Below are 17,927 nucleotides of genomic sequence, written 5' to 3'. Positions count from 1 at the left end.
TCTGGCGTCCTACATAGGCCCCAGGAGGCGGCGTGACTCTTGGCACTAGGGGCCGAGATTTGCAAAGTGGGTGACTTTGCGAAATGACTGTCAGCCTGACCCGCCAAAGTCCTAAGCAGCCTCCTGAACCAAAGTTCCTCAGCTTTCCATGTTCGACGATTTGTAGCGCGCAGGCAATGGGTGGATGTGCACACTCATGCTATCGGTCGACTGCATCATTAACCCCGCTGCTGACGTTCTACGGCGCCTTTATCTGCACATGGCCGATAACGAGATCGACCCGCAAGGCGCAAACTCGTTTAATTAAGGCTCCGTACCTGAGTTAGTGTTGTCTGAGAAAAGCGCCATCCATTTGGGTAGCGGGTGAGCTTACCAAAACCCCGACTAGGGTCTCGCTAAAATAGTCGGTTTGTGTTTCATGTTTCAGCGGCACAACCTCAACGGTGCCTTGATTGGCCTCTGGTGCCTAACGCTGACTGCATCTTCGGAACCCAGCGTTACTGCTAGGAAACAGAACAGAGGGCTCGAACGCCGTGCGATCGATGCAGGGAACGAAACCCGTAACGGCGGCAAAGCGGATGCAGACCCCAGGGATATCGATGTTTGCAGGAGTCAGGTGTAATGAGAATTCGGGGAATGTGCACCACTGGTCTGGGCTAAGCTCGTGAATCAAAAGCGTCGAACCGCCGCGCTCGAATAGGCTTTCTTTCTTCACCTTCGATCACACACGAGGATCTCTTCTTCAAACCCCAACTTTCTGTCTCTCCTTCCCGGGCGCTCAGCTGCCTATTCCATTCCTTCATTGTCGCTAGTCGGCATATTCATTCATTCACCTGTATATTGAGTCCTAGTGACCGAACGCCCTCGTCCGTGTGTTACCCTATCACAATTATCATCTTCCCGGATAAACAACTGCTCTACTTCGTATACGATCATCAACCGAGTTACCCTCAATATGAAGACCCAATCTATGCTTCTCGCGGCTCTGGCGTCCGCCCCCGCTGCCCTTGCCCACACTGTCTTCACAGACTTCTTCGTCGATGGCATGCCCCAGGTTTGTTATCCCAATCTTTTTCGATGCAGTCAGTATACTAACAATGACTAGGGTGATGGTGTCGCCATTCGCATGAACCCCAATGCTGCCAAGGCTAGCAGCCCCGTTCCCAGCCTCGATAGTGAGGACATGGCCTGCAATGTCGGTGGTACAAAGGGTGTTTCTCGTGTCCAGCCCGCTAAGGATGGTTCCCTCATCACGTTCGAGATCCGCTCATGGCCCAACGACCCTACAAAGGAGCGTCTTGACCGTGGTCACGTGGGTCCTTGTGCCGTGTACCTGAAGAAGGTTGCCGATGCCAGCACTGACAAGGCTGCTGGTGACGGTTGGTTCAAGATCTTTGACCATGGCTACGACTCGTCGACCGACCGCTGGTGCACGGATGAGATCATCGACAACAATGGTCTCTTGTCTGTGAACCTCCCAAAGGGCCTTGAGGGCGGTGACTACCTTGCTCGTCCCGAGATTCTTGCTCTCCACGCCGCGAAAGACGGAGACCCACAATTCTACACTGGCTGCGCTCAAATCTTCGTTGAGAGCAGCGGAAACCTGGTGCCCGAAAGTACTGTTTCCATCCCTGGCTACGTCAAGTACAACGAGCCATCCACCGACTTTGACATCTACAACAAGGATGCCAAAGACTATGTTATCCCAGGCCCCAAGGTCGCCAAGCTCACGGCTGGTGGCATGAAGAAGGCTTCGACCACGCAAACTGCGGGCCTGAAGCCCGAAGGCTGCATCATGGAAAACGCCAACTGGTGTGGTAAGGAGGTCTCCTCGTACAGCACAGAGAAAGGCTGCTGGGCTTCCGCTACCGAGTGCTGGGACCAAGCCGATGTCTGCTACGACGAAGCCCCCGCTACCGGTAACGCAGGATGCAAGCTCTGGCAGGAAAAGTGCAAGGACATCAACGCACAGTGCACGGCTATGAACTTCAACGGTCCTCCCAACAAGGGCAAGATCCTTACTCCCGAAAAGAAGAGCATTGATGTTGGCAAGATCATGGCTGTTGTAGGTGGCGGTATCGTGGATGCTGCTCCTAAGGCTAGCTCCACCAAGCAGCAAGAGACACCCGCGAAGGCTTCTCCCAAGCCTGTAGCCGACAAGGCCACCCCTGCTGCGCCCAAGCCTACGGTCGATGAGTCGTACGAGAGCCCTCCCATTGTTGAGCAGCCGGTTGCTGCTGCGCCCAAGCCCACGCAACCCACGACGCTTTCCAAGGCACCCGTCTCCACCATCACTGTTGCCCCTTCGTCTGCGAACGCGCCTGCGCCTACCCAGCCATCGTGTCCTGAGGGATACAAGTGTGTGTATGTCACGGATGTTGAGGTTGTCACCGAGACTGTCTACGTGACTGCTACATACGATGGGTACAACAAGAGGGCCAATGTACCCCGTAGGAGGCACATCATGTACCGCGCTTAGATGTGCGGTACTGAGACGTGTTACGTGGAGTTAGGGGGAAAAGGACGAAACGATTACTTTCTGCGACGACGATCGCGAGCTGATAAGCTCTGTTTGGGATGAGGGTTGCTTTTTTAGCTACGAATGATAAATGTTCACTTGTTCTCGATCTGAGACATGAATGCGCACCTATTTCTCTCCCTCGATTGTTCGCATCTTGACGCTTCCATCTTCCATGCCAAAGTAGACGGCGACGGGCTTCTGACCACCTCGTACAGTTTTGGTCAGTTGATCCTGCTCGCGAAGTTCCTGTGCATCAATTCCGTTCAGACCGGAAAAGATGCCGACTTCCAATACACCAGTCAAGCCCTTGATGGCCTTGCTTATCGTGTTGACCTCCCATGTGCCATCTGTTCCATCACCCTTGCCCTTGCCAGCTGCAACGTCCGCCGAAGTGAGCAAGGCAGGGAACGGCGCATCGATGATGTAAAAGTCCTGGTCCGTTTTCAGGGGTCCCGACTTCTCCAGTAGCGTAGTCCTTAGCTTAGGACCCGTTGAACCAAGCATCTTAAGCGCAGCAGCGACCTTGAGCTGAGACAGCGGCGCAACCTCAATTGGTATCGTCGGCCAGTTGGTCAGCAAGCGTTCTTGCCTCTTCCGGTAGTCTGCGACACAGACGAACTTCTTCGCGCGCTCGGCGACGAGCTTCTCCTGGAACAGACATGCACCTCCTCCTTTTATACAGTTGAGTTCTGCGTCGACTTCGTCAGCTCCGTCAAAGGCGACATCGAGCATTACGCGATCCGGAAGACTGTCGAAGGAGATGGCGGTTAGGCCGGCGTTGACTACGAGTTGGCGCGATTGGAAACCTGTGGGCACGAAAAGGATGTTCGGGTTCGTAGAGCGTTCCTTGATGGCTTCGACGACATAGACAATAGTTGTTCCGGAACCAATTCCAACGTGGGTGGCTGCTGGGTCGAAGTGGTCCGCTACTGCTTGGTGTGCAGCAGCGCGCTTTGCGGCTTCGACAGTTGTGTCGGTCATACTGTTCGCGTGTCTGAGGAAGCCTGTGGTATGGAAAGTTCGATAGGAAGGATGGGGAGAGTGAACTGGTGTTGCAGAAGGAGATTTGCCGGTGGTCCAGGTGCTGGCTCGGTGTACAAAAGATCTAGAATTTGACAGTGGTCGGAGGGGCAGTCGAGACTTGAGATGACTGATGCTGCGCACTTGCTGATTTATATTGGCGGGCCAGACGTGGTTCGACTTCAGCAGCATGAACTAGAGTGGGAATCTTTCCAGTGACGCTAGAGTCAGTGAATTCGAGAGACTACAGTGAGTCGCGATAAGATGGTGGGATGAATGATTTTCCCGTGACGAGACGATTGAGCTCCTGCCAAAAATGACGATTTGAGCCCCACCAGGACCCCGCGACAGGGATGTGCCCTTAGCGCGCGGGCTGGCAGCGCGTTTGGTGCCTGGCAGCTTGAGCTTCCCAAGCTGTAGTACCGACATCTTTCGCCCTCATCCTCAACCCTCCCGAATTCGCCATAATGGAGGATCTCCCACCCCCAGTGCAGGGCCCGACTGCGAAGGAGAAGAAGTATGTTTATCGCGAACACTTCTATCAATACTAACCAGAATAGATACGACCGTCAACTACGCCTCTGGGGCGCCACCGGCCAAATCGCACTCGAGAACTCGCATATCCTACTCATAAATTCTGGCCCGGGAGTTGTCGGTGTCGAGACGCTCAAGAATCTCGTTCTTCCCTGCATCGGCAACTTCACCATCCAAGATTCGGCCATTGTTAGCGAAGCAGATCTAGGCGTCAACTTCTTCCTGGAGGACCAGCATCTAGGAGGCTACCGGGCTGAACATACATGCAATCTACTCAAAGAACTGAATCCGGACGTGGACGGCCAGTTCATCACAGAGGTTGGTCAAATGACGTTTTGTCACGTCGTCCGCTAACGGGAATAGCCTCTAGAGTCATGGCTGGCGCAACCTGACGCTCTGCGACCGTACACCCTCATCATTGCGACCGCACCTATCCGTCCAGGAATCCTCGCCAAGCTCTCCGACCACGCCAGCGCTGCGCTCATCCCGCTGTTCTATGTTCATTCGGTCGGCTTCTACGCACACTTCTCCGTACACCTACCTCCAGCGTTCCCCATCGTAGACACACATCCCAGCCCAGAGACCACATCAGATCTGCGGCTATTACGGCCATGGCCAGAGCTTGTCCAGTACGCGGAGGAGAAGACGGGCGATCTGGACAACATGAAGGCAGAAGATCACGGTCATGTCCCATGGATAGCACTGCTGCTGCACTTCCTCGAGCGTTGGAAGAAGGACCATGGTGGAGAGGTACCACAAACGTACAAGGAGAAAACAGAGTTCAGGACATCAGTAGCGCGGGCTGCGCGCACAAATAATCCAGAAGGTGGCGAAGAGAACTTTGACGAAGCAGTGGCGGCAGTTCTGAAGTCCTTGAATCCACCACAAGCCAGCAGTTCCGTCAAAGAGATCTTTACGGCGCCGGAGTGTCTTCTGATCCGCGAGGATTCACCAAGCTTCTGGGTCATCGCCAACGCCATCGGCCTGTTCTACACCAAGTACAACATGCTCCCGGTACCCGGCTCTGTACCCGACATGAAGGCGCGGTCAGCAGACTATATACAGCTGCAGAATGTTTACAAGTCGAAAGCACGAAAGGATCTGTCGGAGGTGGTAGACAGCGTGCGGTTCCTGGAGCGTAATGCTAACCGAAGCACGCCGATCGACGAGAAGGATATTGAGACTTTCTGTAAGAACGCAGCACATATCAAGCTAGTGCGTGGACGGCCGTTCCACGTTGTGCAAGCAGGCGAGAAGATCAAGTGGGGAGACCGTGCGAAGTCTATCGGTGAGGAAGCCAGCCTCAACATTTGCTACTTGGACTAACGCCTTGTAGCACAACAGCTCACATTCCCCGACTCTCAGATTCCGCTGTATATTGCATTCCTAGCCTGGGATGAATTCCTTGCCACTCACGATCAAGACAGTCTTGGAGGAGCACCCCGCGTTGCTGGAGAGAGCGATCCCGAAACAGACTCAGAAAAGCTCACCGGCATTGCCTTGAAGATTGCGAGTGATCTTGTCAAAGAGGCAAACGCTACCATTGAGGAAGACGAGCACGAGACAATCAAGTCCCAGATTGGAGAATACGCGCGAGAGCTGTAAGTACACTCCGTCCCCGAACTCGATATGAGAGAACCTTTTTACAAAAGCCTCGTTATTGTATTCTAGTAGTAAACAGTGGACTGACCAAGCTACAGTGCGCGAGCCGGTGGCGCTGAACTTCACAACATCGGTGCCCTGACTGGCGGTATCGTTTCGCAGGAGATCATCAAGGCTATCACTGAACAATACGTTCCAGTTGACAATGCCTGTGTGTTTGATGGAATTAAGAGCAAAAGCACCGTTTTCAAGGTCTAATAGGGTAATGAGGGGCTTGAGGTTGGTAGGAATAACATCTGGGTCGACAAGAGTCAAGTTCCGCCATCAGATGGGGAGGGTGGACATGGCATTGCCGAAGAAGCGAGTTTCAGCATGAGAGGAGATGAATTGGCATAGCGCGGCGTTCATACATCGCCATTGTCACGTATAACTGGCCGCCGTGTGGCATAAGACCCTGCAACAGAGCGCAGCGAATAGTGCAAGTATCAACAAGACCGATGACGGGTATGTCCCTCTAGGAATGCGCAGAGTGAAAGTGAAGGTACAGCTAGCGCATATAACGAATCTTTGTCCGGATTGGAAGCAAGCACGAACAAGGCTACACAATCCATTCTTGCATCATCTTGCTCAACTGAAAACTTCAACTTGAAATCCGCACGAATTTTGCAGATGTGGCCAGAATACATAAGGTGACTTCCAAGCAACCTGCCTTGGGATTTCCCGCTGCATCCAAACCGCGGCCCACTCCGGGCGCTGACAAAGCAGCGAGATCTTCGGCACGGTCACGTGGTCGACGTGACGCGATCGAAGCCGGCGCGTCGGACCCCAGCCAAAGTAATCCAACTGTCAACTCTCTGTCATCCGAAATAATTCCTGTCTGCGAACGACCCATGGACTCTTCCTTCGACCTCCCCGACTCCACCGATTGGATAAAGACATCCCTACCCGCGTTCGAAGCGCTCGAGGTTGCCTTGCGCTGCGAAGTCTGCAAGGAGTTCTACAACAACCCTGTCATCACGTCGTGTAGCCATACCTTCTGTTCGATATGCATACGAAGATGCATCACGGCGGACGGCAAGTGCCCGAGCTGCAAAGCCGGGTGCTCGAGCGACAAGTTGGCGCCCAACATTGCGATCAGAGAAGTCGTGATGCGGTTTCAAGAGGCGAGACCAAAGGCCATGGAATTGGCGCGCGCAGACAAGGAAGAGGAGACTACGAAGACTAGCAAGAAGAAGCGGAAACTAGACGACACCGATATGGAAGATGAGGAGAACGTCAGGCATACACGATCGCGGCAGACGCGAACTAGGAGCCAGCGCAACGGAGGTAGAGCTGGGTCGCCCATGGTCGTCGCGGATAGCGAAGACGATGGCGACGACGATTTCATGCCAGACGGCATGGTCAAGTGTCCAGTGTGCAACAAGGCGATGAAAGAAGAACTGGTCTACAACCATCTGGACATATGCACTGGGCCAGAAAATTCGCAAGGGCGTAGCACCCGGTCAAGGTACGTGGATGTCTGACAGCATGCTCAGGTCACTCGGCTAACGACACTCACTTGTAGGACTAAGACTGCATTCCCACCCGCTTTTCAAATACGAAAGAAAGACCCCTCGCCTCCACCGACGAGATTGTCCCAGCTCAACTATGCTATGCTTACAGAGACTAAGTTGCGGAAGATATTGCAAGATATTGGCATACCTACTTGGGGTTCAAAAGATCTGATGAGGCGGCGGCATATTGAATGGCTCAATATCTACAATTCGAATTGCGACGCCGACGAAAATGTGCGGAAGAGCAAGAGGCAGCTGTTGAGAGAGTTAGACGAGTGGGAGCAGACACTAGGTGGAAGAGCAGGCACCAAAGAGAACAAAATCATGAAGAAGGACTTTGATGGTGACGGGTATGCAAAGACACACAAGACCGAATTCGACGACTTAATAGCACGAGCGCGACAGAAGCGTGCCACACCCAAGACAGATAGCGAGGGACCAACAGAGCGGAATACGCCTTCAGAAGAGCAACACACAGAATCCCAGAACGACCGATCATTGCCAGTCAATGGTACAGAAACTTCCTCCCACGGCCCATCGTCGACGCAAACACCCTCAGGTATACATCCACATCCCTCAAACAATCTCAACCCTCATGGAATGAATGGCACAGCGCTCGCAAGTATACACGCGAAGGCTGAGGAGGCATACAATACACCCAGCGAAGTACCTGCCTCAACGGCCGAACATTTCGCGGAAAGTGCAACAAGGCATGGGCCAGCGGCTATGGAGGGGATACAGAACCCTTTAGGAAGCCCCAGTCGCAAGATGTCCCTGCTTGCGCTTCCTGAAGAGCCGGTCTGAGACGTGGAGGGAGGCACAGCTGTGTAATAATAGGTAGTTGTGATGTTTGGCTACGAAGCTTTGGCAAGTCCAGCGGTTGAAAATGCTCTCTTCACTTCGAACCCAGTCATCACTTTCACACGTCCAATTCACTCGCACGTCATGCTTCCCCGTAGCATCTTAGTATTCATTACAGTGGCGCTCGCTATCTATCTATCTTCACGTCTCATATTACAACCCTACGCCGCCACCGATCGTTAGACAGCGATAGCTCCAGCGATGAATCATCGTGATCGAACGGTATCATTCGATGACGACTCGTATTTCGACTCATCGATTCCAATGCAAACATCCAACGCAGGTTCTCCTCTGCTTGGACCACGACTCGCTCCACCAAACCGCACAACTACCAATCCAATGGGACCACGAGAAAGACGAGCCGAATACATGGCGGCGCGCAGACCAACCCCAAACCCAGACCAGTACGCCTACAATGACCCCGGATATGTCAGTCCAACCCCCCATCGCACCTCCAGACGCACCAGGCTACCGTCATCCACGCCAGAACGAGCATCCACATCACCAGGAGCCCCATATGCCCGGTACAGGGGAGAAGACAACTTACCCAACGATGTTGTAGCAAAGGTTCTCGACCCGCCCAGAGGGAGGAGAACGCCTACACTGAGAAGAGCACCGCATATACAATGGGATCTTTCGGGAGGAATCCGCACAGTGACGAGCTTCACTTCAACGGGAGGGTCTGTCACGGAAGAGGACGCCGTTGCTGATGGGAGGTATGGAGATGGACAGGCAGAAAGCAGCCAAGCGGCATCGTCTCGCCCACGTTCTTCAAACTTGAATCATGCCCAACAAATCGAGAGAGGGCTACATGGTAAGACTCCATACACGCCATACGGGTAATCTTTACTAATCACTCGTTTAAACAGTTCCTCTGCTGCATCAAGACGACTCGACTCGCCCGAGCTCTTCAAATCCAACTCTTGTCCGCCAACTTGGAAGAGGGCTGCTACATGAAAGGCTACAAGATGGTAAGACTGCCACCTCTATCCCACATCAATGACCCTCACTAATCAGCGATATGCACAGCTCCTGTCTATTATCAAAACGACACTCAACTCTTCTCGCAATCCCTACCCAGCCCCTCACGCCGCGTCTCATCCGATTCGGAAACCACGAACCCAGTCCCAAACTTTCGACGCCATGTTCTAAGTCCCATAGAAGAAGAGCGCCGGAGGAAGCCAGTCCCTGCCCAGGATGTTCCAGACCTAGTCCCGTCGCGCCGATATCGACATCGCCGACATGCCACAGACTCCCCACCAACACCTCCCGAACCAGGTTCCCCACGGCCTCGGCCCCGTCGTAGACATTACCTACCCGATGAATACGATGGCGACAACGCCTCATTGCGCGAAGCAGAGGCCTTGCGTATCCAGCATGTGACGCATGAAGAAGTGCGAAGGAGCGAGAGGACTATCGCACCTCCCCCAAGTCGCGATAACAGACCAGAGGCTGGGCTTACCGTGGGCGATTCGATGCTGGAAAAGCTGTGGCGGGAACGAGAGGCGGATTATGATGAGCTTGTTCGACGAGTACGGAAGACGATGAAGGAGAAACATACGTTGAAAGAGAAGGCGAAGAAGTGCTGGCGCAAGGTCAAGAAGTTCTTTGGCAAGCGCATAAGGGGGTGAAGAGATGTGGGGTGTAGGGCGTCTGGTACAGACGTGTCTATTAGTTCATTTCTAGTTACCGACGCCGGCTCTAGCGCCTGTAATACAAATGCTGATTAACCGTGGTACTCTTCTCTATGTCTAACAAGAAGTGATTCATGTACACATTGCATTCGCTAAAAGACATAGTAGTGCCATCTCCACAACAAATCAGGCCCCTTACTGGCCTATTGATACCAACTCTGTTCATCATAAGTAAACCCTTGCATTCCCATGCCATTAAATCCAGCTACACCAAACCCATTCAGACTTGGGTTCGGAGCAGCACTCGCACTCGTATTCCCGTTCGTATACCCATTGACCGCATTACCACCCACAGGTCCACCACTCATGTCGCTGCTCATGACAGGCGCATTGGTGTTACCCTGGAACGCACCCGCTGGGCTAGTGGTGTTCGCAAACCAATTCGCAATATCGTCGATTCCTTGAGGATTCCAATTCTCAAAGTCTGTTGCGAGCTGTGTCTGATCGCGATAGATCCAGTCTTGGCCTTCTCGTAACAGTTGGTCGACGCCGCCAAATAGCTGACTTGGCGAGCTGCCAGCGGTGGTTTGGCCATCAACGGAACGCCGGCCTTGTGTGGACGCCGGTGTTGGTGCGTTGAGGGAGTTTGATGAATTTTGTGGCGTGCTAACCTGATGCTGATTGCGCATGTAAGCCAGGGCATTTGCGTCGGAGGGAGGTATGGAGTGGGTGCTGGAGGGGCGCGCAGAAGGATCATTGCTTACGGAACTGGAAGTGTTGGCTGTTGCTCGGGCAAAGAACTGGGGTGTCGCAATGTTGGCCATGTTCATGCTATATGGCTGGAGGCTTGGTGATGTCTGTTCTGCAGGCGATGGATGCTGATCCTTCATCTGAAGGGATCCGCGGCGCATTGCTTTCGGCGTGCTGATCTCGTTCCAAGGGCCATACTTGGCATCGGTGCGGGACAATACTGTGGCAGCTTCTTCGGGCATCTCGACTTTCCAGCGGTTGGCCAGAACGCTGAGAATGCCGAGCGTCCGACGAGCACATAGCCAACCTTCCGCTATTTCCTCGAGATGCTTCACACCATGTATTATATCGCGCTTCGCATTCTTGTCTGGTAGGTTCAGAAGATGTATCGTGCATGCTGAGTGTGCAATGTATACACAGATGTTGCATATCTGGCGCAAACCATGCGATCGTTTGTATAGTCGTAGTAGCTTCGATATCATAGCAGCAGCTTGTGTGCATAATTTCCTTGGCGATACACTTGCCGGCAGTGGAGAGTTTTTCGGATTGTATTTGAGGAACGGTCGAAACAGATGGATATACAACAACTGAAAGAACATGCTGCGACAGGATTAGTACGAGTGACGTTAAATGTTACGCAAGGCGTGCTTACTGCATGACCAGCATGTGCGGCAAACCGCCCTCTTTCGGCTCCAACTCCTTTGGTAGTTCTCTTCTCCAGGTTTCCAGGCGCATGTGTATCTCACTCAGCTTCTTCAGCTCTGCCTGTCTGCCCTTGACCTTGTCCATATCGGTCGGGTTGTAGAAGGAGTTCATGAGATCGCTAGAGATCTCACATAGCTTGGATATCTGGAGAGCGACTGCACGCGTCCGACTTGGCTGGGAGTGTGCTTGACTGAGTCCGGAGTCTGTGACTGCGCTCCACGTTTCCGCATCCTCGCTGGGAAAGACTTCGAACTTCGGGACTGTAAGGATCGTGTTGGGTAGTTGTGGCAATCGTCCCATGTAATTACTCCAGCACTTGTCGAACAGAAAGCAGCCCCAGAAGGTGATCCGTCGCGCGTCTTCTTCGTTGTCATCGATGGTGTCTTTGCTGTGCATACCGAGATTTAGGCCGAGGTCGCAGGCCATGCGGAACGACATGCCACTGTAGACCCAACCCTTTGCTTCCCGCCCACAACCAGCTTCCCGTACAGACATCAGTGCTAAGGCCTGCACAGTCGTCAAAGCTGGCATCTCGTGCAGGTCATCCTCCATGATTAGCCGCTTAGCTTCCTTGAAGAAGTGGTCGCCTGCCGTGGCAGAGTCGTCGCGGACAGCCCTGGCTGCGGGCCACGATGTGAAGTGACACCCCAGTGCTAGCATAGCATTGACTAGTAGCGGCGAACAGTATTGTGATCTTCTCCCGGATCCCAGTAGCGGTTTGCCTTGTTGAAATTCTTGTAGGAAAAGGTTCTTCGATAGGGTAGTGAAGAAGCTGTAGTGCCAACAAAAGTACATGCTGATAAGATGCTGCACAAGCTCCGGGTCCGAGGTGACAGTCGTCCACGAACAAAACGGGTCCTGTGCCTCCTGGTACTGGTCTTCAGAATATGTATCCGGGGATTCGGCGGAGTCATTGCCTTTGCCTAGGTATATGAGATGCGATGTGCCGCCAATGTATCTGGTCGATCCATCTTCAAGCCGCAGCTCGCCCATCTTCCCGCTCAGCTGACTCTCGAATGTGCCCTTGGCCGGCGCCATGGTAGGCGTTGTGATGGGACTGATGGGCTCATCTTCGTCGTCTTCGCCATTCTCCTTCGCTATGATGGCCTCTGCAACCGAGTCCAAGCTCTCGCATGTCCGTATCTGTTGTACTAGGTCCGCGACTTCCTCTTCTGGATAGTTGAGAATAGCTTGGATAAGCGTCTGCAGGGTGGAATTGCGCGTCTTGAGGTTGTCGATGTCCTTCTTGTAGACGCCTTTGCGGCGGTGGTCCGAGTTGGGGTCGTAGATGCATGGCGTGTTGTAGACGGCGGCACATGCAGAGCACGCGGGAGTGGTACCGTCGCACTATGCGTCAGATTAGCGACTACTCTCGTACAGGGCGCGTGGTTCCGGAGGGGTTGGTGATCATCCGGAGAATGTATGTATACACCGGAGAAAGGGCATCAGGGCCAATTCCCGTTACCTAACATACCTTGGACTTGCGCTTCCTGCATGGAACACAGGCGGAAGAGATGCAGCGGCGCTTCTTGGAGTCCTCGCTTCCGGCATCCCTCTTGCTCCTTCGTCCCTTCTTGGCCGGCGTGTCAGAAGTCGGTTGCGCTGCCGCAGTGGTGTTGTTCTCCATTACAGGTCTTGTCGGTTTACCGGAGAAGCAAATTGTGGGGGAATGGCGGGGCGCGCTTTGACGGACCTCAGGCAACGCGACATTAATCAGCGGCCAGTGGATATCGCAGTCTGTCGTGGTTCGGGGCTCTATCTCGCGGGCTCAACATGGCTGGCCAAGGACAGGGAAGCGGGCGCAATCAAGTCGGAATCGGCGTCGCATTGGGCTGGTGATGAGTGCCTACGCGACCGAGCTGCGTCGCTGAGGTACCTCGCTATCAGCACGCTTGTGATTGGCTGGCGCTTCGGCCCTTATCTGGAGACTCCCTCTTAGCCGACAAACGCGTCCATGACTGCAGCAGAGGCGCGATAAAGCAATGAGGTAGTTGCACTTTTGCATCATTCGATAGGTTATTAGCCCAAAAACAAACTCCCACGATGGACCCGGGAGGTCTTCAGTGCATCATTGGACGCTGGCGAAATCCCGAAAACGCTGTGAAGACCTCCAGCCCATCCCGAAATCAGACTCCACGACGCCAGAACCAACGCCCGTAGTCCCCAAACCGACCCAAGAATGTTCGAAATCGCACTTTTTAGACGCCTGAATACCTCAAACCCCCTCGAGATCCCATGTCACACTAGAAGTCGTCGGCATAGCCCTCGTCATCGCGATCGGCCCTGAATCCACCGCGTGGATTTGGGTTATCGACCATGATGAAAGGTTTACCATCGGGGTCCTCCTCCAAGTTACCGAACAATCGCATCAGGGTGCGTGTATCCATCCTGATCGCTGTTAGTTATGCGTCGATCGATCGCCAAGAGAAATCAACACGTACTTCTTCATGGTCTTGCCATCATCCTCCATAATCGCAGCGATCTCTTTGTCTTTGCGATCTTGCATGTCAATGAGAGTCTCGTCGACCGTGTTCCTGACGCAGAGGCGGCTCATGATGGTCTCCTCGCGCTGGCCGATGCGGAACACGCGGCAGAAAGCCTGTTGTTCGGAGGCCGAGTTCCACCAGGGATCGATCATAATGACCTTGGACGCCATGGTCAGGTTGAGACCCACTGCGTGTAGTCAGCAAAGAGTAATCTGGAACGGGTATCCGAAGGACTCACAGCCACCACACCGGAGAGATGCCAGCATGATCTTGCAATCTGGATTCTCGGCGAACGAGCTGATGGCCTTATCGCGGGCGCTCAGGCTCATTTTGCCATGGTACTGCACAACATGTTAGCAATAATCTACAATAGCTTGAGGATTTGGGTAGTGCCGGGAGGTATTCGCAGTTGATTTCAGCGTCAAACGAGAGTACGAAAGGTCATGTCGCCGTCTGGCCGGTACTTACTTTCTCAGCCACCCAGCCTTCTTTTCGAAATACGGCGTCCAAAATGCGGATCCTGTGGGCTGTCAGCGTCTGAATGAAGGAAATCAAGGAGCCAAAAGTACTCACATGGCCAGAAACTGCGTGTAGACAATGATCTTGACGTGTGGGTTCTCATTGAGCCAGTTCATGATCTGGCTCTTGACAGCAATCGTCTTTGCAGAGGGTAGAACGTCCTCGCCAGCCAGATCAAGCCATTCTCCCGAGACTTCTTCGCGATCGAGGCGCGCGCGCTGTTTCTCCTTGTTCTTCTTCTTGTTGGCACGTGTGCCTCGTGCTGGGGCATCGGGAGTATCATCCTCGTCTACTTCACAAGGGTGAATGTGAGTAGGGGTAGCACCGCACGCCTTGCATGCGGGAAATACATCTGGGTCGTCCGCCTCGGCCATCTCAACGACCACATTCTCGAGGCATGGCTCACTGCAGATGAGGTGGCCACAGGACGTGATTTGCGGCGCTCGGGGTTGCTTGCCACACCAGGCGCATTTTGCCTTCTGCTTCGTCTTCTCCCAACTCTCGCCAGTCTTGAGGCTGCTGAGGAAGGGCTTGAAGTTGAAATCCTTGCCGAAACCACCACCTGCGGTGAAGCGTTGGATGAGATCATCTGCAGGGTCTTCATCGATTGGCTCGTCAAATTCTTCTTCCAGTAGCTCATCGTCTTTACCGATGGCATTGGCGTTGACGTCGTCGTCCTCTGACACGTAATTAACCCCTTGCTCTTTCGCAGCTTTCCTAGCAGCGTCTTTCCTAGTTCTGGCAGCTTTCTTGGCTGTAGCTTTCCTGGCTTCAAGGTCGGCAGTCTTTCTCTTCTGATCAGCTGCAACCTTGTCTAGCTGCTTACGAACAGCAATGATCGTATGTCCGCCTCGCTCGCTGCTAGTCTGAGCCTCTTTGTCGACCACAGTCTTGATGGCCTCGATGTCTTCGCGCTCAAGAAGGTCACGGATGACGAACTGGAGCATTAGGATGTGACCTGTTAGTTGCCGAAGGCGAAGAAGCATTCTATACATTGTTAGCAAGGGTGTTTGGCCTGGAAGGGGTAACTTACACCAACACGTTGCTGTATGCCTTGTCCAAAGTACCGTTCTGCGCCCACATGTTGATGCACTTGGCAAAGCGTACGCGCACGATGTCGTAGATACTCCTCTCGACGGAGTTAAATTCGCACCAATGAGTTGACTGGTCGGCTTGAGGGAGCTTGAGAATGGGAGCGCCAAACATCTCGTCCGCGTGGGTCCGTCGGATCATGAATTGCGAAAGGCGCACCAACAGCCTCTCAGTGTTCTCCTGATTCTTACTGTCGCAGTAATTATTCTTGAAGATCTTGAAGCTGCCAGTGTGAGGGACATCAAGGAACTTGAAGTAGGGGTAGAGCTCCGTTAGGCTGTTGAGGATTGGAGTACCGCTGAGGGCCCATTTGTGGTGCGCCATGAGAGCCCGACAAGCGATTGATGTCCGCGACATATGGTTTTTGATAGCCTGGGCCTCATCGAGCACGACGCGCAAGAACATCATGCGGTGTAGAGGGCCCCTCTGTTTCTCAAAGACCAGCTTCCACCAAGCTATCTTCTGCTCAGCAGTCTGGCATTCAATAGGCGGTTCGTTCTTGGGGTACGACTGCATAATCTCGTGGTACGTAGTCAGAACGACGTCGTGTCCTGCTAAGATCTGATCGGCATTGGTCGAGTCAGGGCGTGTACCGGCACCATATCGCATGATCTTTATATTGACTTTGGAAGCGTCGGTGTGCAGTTCGATCTCGTTCTTCCATTGAGTTAAGAGTGCGGGACTGGCAATAAGTAGAGTTGTCTTGGGGCCTGTGTCGCTCTTAGGCGGTCGACCATTTACTATGTTCGCTACAGGAGTCAGTTTGGTTTGATGAGCTCTGTTTGGTTCACTTACCCAGCATCATAAGGGTCTTTCCAAGTCCCATCTGATCAGCCATCAAGCCGCCTCTTGGCTCTTCGGTTGCATTCTCTCGACGACGCATGAAGGCAGTGCCAAGAACCTGATATGGCTTGAGTGAGGTGCTCATACCTCTGACTCGCCAGAGACCGCTTCCGTCTGCCTTGACCTGACCCTTCCCATCGAACTCCTTTGTTGCAGCCAAGAGGATATCGATGTCGAGTCTTGCCTTCTTCTGCACCTCAATAGGTACGCTGGCGATGAGCTCTTTCAGCGCATCGGTTTTGTTTCTTGATCTGAATGTGGGCTGATCAGCTGCGCTGGCGCCGGCCTGTTGCTGAAAGACATCGGAGTTGAACAGCGATGTTGCCTGTTTGTATGCGTGATCTACCTCTTGTTTCTTTGCTGAGTATCTACCACCACGTGTCCTGGTCTGCTTCTTAGGGCCAGATTTCTGCTTCGCAGGTCCTTTTCCCTTGGAGGCTTTACCACGACCAGAAGGCACAGAAGCCTGTTCTTCGGCCGAGGCTACAGCACCCTTCTGCTTCTTCCGTGATGCGTCACCTTCAGCTTCAAGAGCGACTCGCATACTCTGAAGCTCGGCATCTTGCATCGACGGGTTCTTCCCTTCTTTGGTAGGCATCGGTCGGCGGCGCTTGCGAGCTCCAGAGTCTTGGATATCGAAGTCATGATCAGACTCCACCTCTTCCTCGATGTTCGGTGTGAAATTGAACTCTGGGAAAAGGTCAGATTGGCCGTCCTTCTCTTCTCTCTGCCTGGCAAGATCTCGAGATCGCTTCTTCTTTCTGGCTTCCTCAGCACCCGTTATCTTCAACCAATCAACATCCTCTTTGAATAACAGAGTACCCTTCTTCCTCTTCTGCTCATCGTAATAGCGCTTCTTCGCTTCGAAATCTTTGATGGCTTTCTTGTCTGCGAGATCGTCCTCGTTGATAGCTGGAACAGCAGCGGATGAAGACTGTCCTGGTCTGACAGCCTCAAGATACGCCTCATCGTCAAGATTGGAGTTGGTCTGATATGCTGATGTTTGTCTGCTAGTGACCAACTTCTGATGATCCCGTATAGTCTGCATAGCGCGAATCTTTTGGGAGACTGATTGACCGGTCACCTTTGGTCGAGGTAGAGTGGGCAGTGGCGGAGTGGCGATAGGTGCGACGGGTTCTTGTTGAGGCGTAATGATCTGGGCAGAGGGGTCGTCTTCAGGAATGAACAGCGAGTCAGGATCGTGGACTTGCTCGATTGAAGGCACAGGTGCGTCTTGATCGTGATCCATGTTCTCGACTTGTGATAGCGGGACCTGAGCATCGACCATGTCGTCCTCACCATCAGGCTCGACCATAAGTGCATCTTGATCATGGTCGAGGTTCTCGCTAGCTGGTACCGGGACTTGAGCGTCGGACATGTTGTTCATGTTATCCGGCTCGGCCATGATGGCTGGACGTTGAGGTGGAGATTTGGTAGTAGTTGTGGGGTAGTTGAAGGACGAGATAGGGTTGAAAGACTGATGAAGAAGGAGGAGGATTGTGGTGTAGGAAGGATAGAGGAGGTGCAGAGAGCGAGGCTTATATAGCCACTCACAGGTGGACGATGGAGCGGGGGAGCCAGGTGAGAGAGGTGTGCAGCAGATGCTGGAAGTTCGGGTGAGAAAGTGGTACATAGTAGACGTCTGTCAAAGGCTACTTGTACCGTGCTCAAGTCGAGATGAGTGAGCGCCTGGGAGCCCAGAATGCAAATCCGTTGGATTTCCACTTGCGCAACCCATTGAGAGCCTCCTGGCCCCTTCGAAAGAGTTACGGTTGCGCTCGAAGTAGGCGTTGTCGGCGCCAGACCC

At 53.3% G+C, this 17,927-nt stretch overlaps 7 protein-coding genes across 7 annotated transcripts; 4 read left to right on the top strand and 3 right to left on the bottom strand.

Moving 5' to 3' along the window:
- Positions 1-970: 970 nt before the first annotated feature.
- Positions 971-2,479, top strand: BKA58DRAFT_303949 (glycosyl hydrolase family 61-domain-containing protein; the record flags this gene model as incomplete). Its single annotated transcript, XM_046166997.1, has 2 exons — positions 971-1,054; positions 1,106-2,479. 2 exons carry the CDS (start codon positions 971-973, stop codon positions 2,477-2,479), a joined length of 1,458 nt encoding a protein of 485 aa, XP_046031644.1.
- A 168-nt stretch (positions 2,480-2,647) lies between these two features.
- BKA58DRAFT_305522 (ribose-5-phosphate isomerase) lies at positions 2,648-3,502 on the bottom strand (the record flags this gene model as incomplete). Its single annotated transcript, XM_046167069.1, has 1 exon — positions 2,648-3,502. The coding sequence occupies one exon, from the start codon at positions 3,500-3,502 to the stop codon at positions 2,648-2,650; it is 855 nt and encodes a 284-aa protein (XP_046031643.1).
- Positions 3,503-3,957: 455 nt separating this feature from the next.
- Positions 3,958-6,049, top strand: BKA58DRAFT_24489 (uncharacterized protein). Its single transcript, XM_046166725.1, has 5 exons — positions 3,958-4,058; positions 4,102-4,393; positions 4,439-5,363; positions 5,412-5,676; positions 5,776-6,049. The coding sequence occupies exons 1-5, from the start codon at positions 4,009-4,011 to the stop codon at positions 5,933-5,935; spliced, it is 1,692 nt and encodes a 563-aa protein (XP_046031642.1). The 5' UTR covers positions 3,958-4,008; the 3' UTR covers positions 5,936-6,049.
- A 455-nt stretch (positions 6,050-6,504) lies between these two features.
- On the top strand, positions 6,505-8,163 carry BKA58DRAFT_24469 (uncharacterized protein). Its single transcript, XM_046166723.1, has 2 exons — positions 6,505-7,184; positions 7,242-8,163. The coding sequence occupies exons 1-2, from the start codon at positions 6,568-6,570 to the stop codon at positions 8,032-8,034; spliced, it is 1,410 nt and encodes a 469-aa protein (XP_046031641.1). The 5' UTR covers positions 6,505-6,567; the 3' UTR covers positions 8,035-8,163.
- Positions 8,164-9,825, top strand: BKA58DRAFT_24470 (uncharacterized protein). The gene is made up of 3 exons (XM_046166724.1): positions 8,164-8,905; positions 8,961-9,062; positions 9,121-9,825. The coding sequence occupies exons 1-3, from the start codon at positions 8,293-8,295 to the stop codon at positions 9,720-9,722; spliced, it is 1,317 nt and encodes a 438-aa protein (XP_046031640.1). The 5' UTR covers positions 8,164-8,292; the 3' UTR covers positions 9,723-9,825.
- Positions 9,684-13,021, bottom strand: BKA58DRAFT_24448 (fungal-specific transcription factor domain-containing protein). The gene is made up of 3 exons (XM_046166722.1): positions 12,655-13,021; positions 11,128-12,527; positions 9,684-11,075 (listed from the first exon to the last, which is right to left on the bottom strand). The coding sequence occupies exons 1-3, from the start codon at positions 12,805-12,807 to the stop codon at positions 9,929-9,931; spliced, it is 2,700 nt and encodes an 899-aa protein (XP_046031639.1). The 5' UTR covers positions 12,808-13,021; the 3' UTR covers positions 9,684-9,928.
- Positions 13,022-13,423: 402 nt separating this feature from the next.
- On the bottom strand, positions 13,424-17,435 carry BKA58DRAFT_305641 (DNA repair protein-like protein rad5; the record flags this gene model as incomplete). The annotated part of the gene is made up of 7 exons (XM_046167077.1): positions 13,424-13,568; positions 13,622-13,853; positions 13,905-14,007; positions 14,135-14,186; positions 14,240-15,172; positions 15,219-16,026; positions 16,073-17,435. The coding sequence occupies 7 exons, from the start codon at positions 17,433-17,435 to the stop codon at positions 13,424-13,426; spliced, it is 3,636 nt and encodes a 1,211-aa protein (XP_046031638.1).
- Positions 17,436-17,927: the final 492 nt, after the last annotated feature.

Source organism: Alternaria rosae, assembly GCF_020736505.1.
Source record: "Alternaria rosae strain MPI-PUGE-AT-0040 chromosome Unknown BKA58scaffold_1, whole genome shotgun sequence".
Classification (NCBI taxonomy): Eukaryota; Fungi; Ascomycota; class Dothideomycetes; order Pleosporales; family Pleosporaceae; genus Alternaria; species Alternaria rosae.
The sequence above is the reverse complement of the archived record's forward strand: the minus strand, read 5'-3'. Positions and strand labels throughout refer to the sequence as shown.

Bases quoted from the DNA above. Each gene is read 5' to 3' on its own strand.
- BKA58DRAFT_24470 (XM_046166724.1), top strand. From the start codon at position 8,293: ATGAATCATCGTGATCGAACGGTATCATTCGATGACGACTCGTATTTC. The intron at 8,906-8,960 runs GTAAGACTCCAT...TCGTTTAAACAG, and splicing joins AATCGAGAGAGGGCTACATG to TTCCTCTGCTGCATCAAGAC. The intron at 9,063-9,120 runs GTAAGACTGCCA...CGATATGCACAG, and splicing joins ACATGAAAGGCTACAAGATG to CTCCTGTCTATTATCAAAAC.
- BKA58DRAFT_24469 (XM_046166723.1), top strand. From the start codon at position 6,568: ATGGACTCTTCCTTCGACCTCCCCGACTCCACCGATTGGATAAAGACA. The intron at 7,185-7,241 runs GTACGTGGATGT...ACTCACTTGTAG, and splicing joins GGGCGTAGCACCCGGTCAAG to GACTAAGACTGCATTCCCAC.
- BKA58DRAFT_24489 (XM_046166725.1), top strand. From the start codon at position 4,009: ATGGAGGATCTCCCACCCCCAGTGCAGGGCCCGACTGCGAAGGAGAAG. The intron at 4,394-4,438 runs GTTGGTCAAATG...TAACGGGAATAG, and splicing joins ACGGCCAGTTCATCACAGAG to CCTCTAGAGTCATGGCTGGC. The intron at 5,364-5,411 runs GTGAGGAAGCCA...AACGCCTTGTAG, and splicing joins AGACCGTGCGAAGTCTATCG to CACAACAGCTCACATTCCCC.
- BKA58DRAFT_24448 (XM_046166722.1), bottom strand. From the start codon at position 12,807: ATGGAGAACAACACCACTGCGGCAGCGCAACCGACTTCTGACACGCCG. The intron at 12,528-12,654 runs GTATGTTAGGTA...TCTGACGCATAG, and splicing joins GCAGGAAGCGCAAGTCCAAG to TGCGACGGTACCACTCCCGC. The intron at 11,076-11,127 runs GTAAGCACGCCT...ATCCTGTCGCAG, and splicing joins CCGCACATGCTGGTCATGCA to CATGTTCTTTCAGTTGTTGT.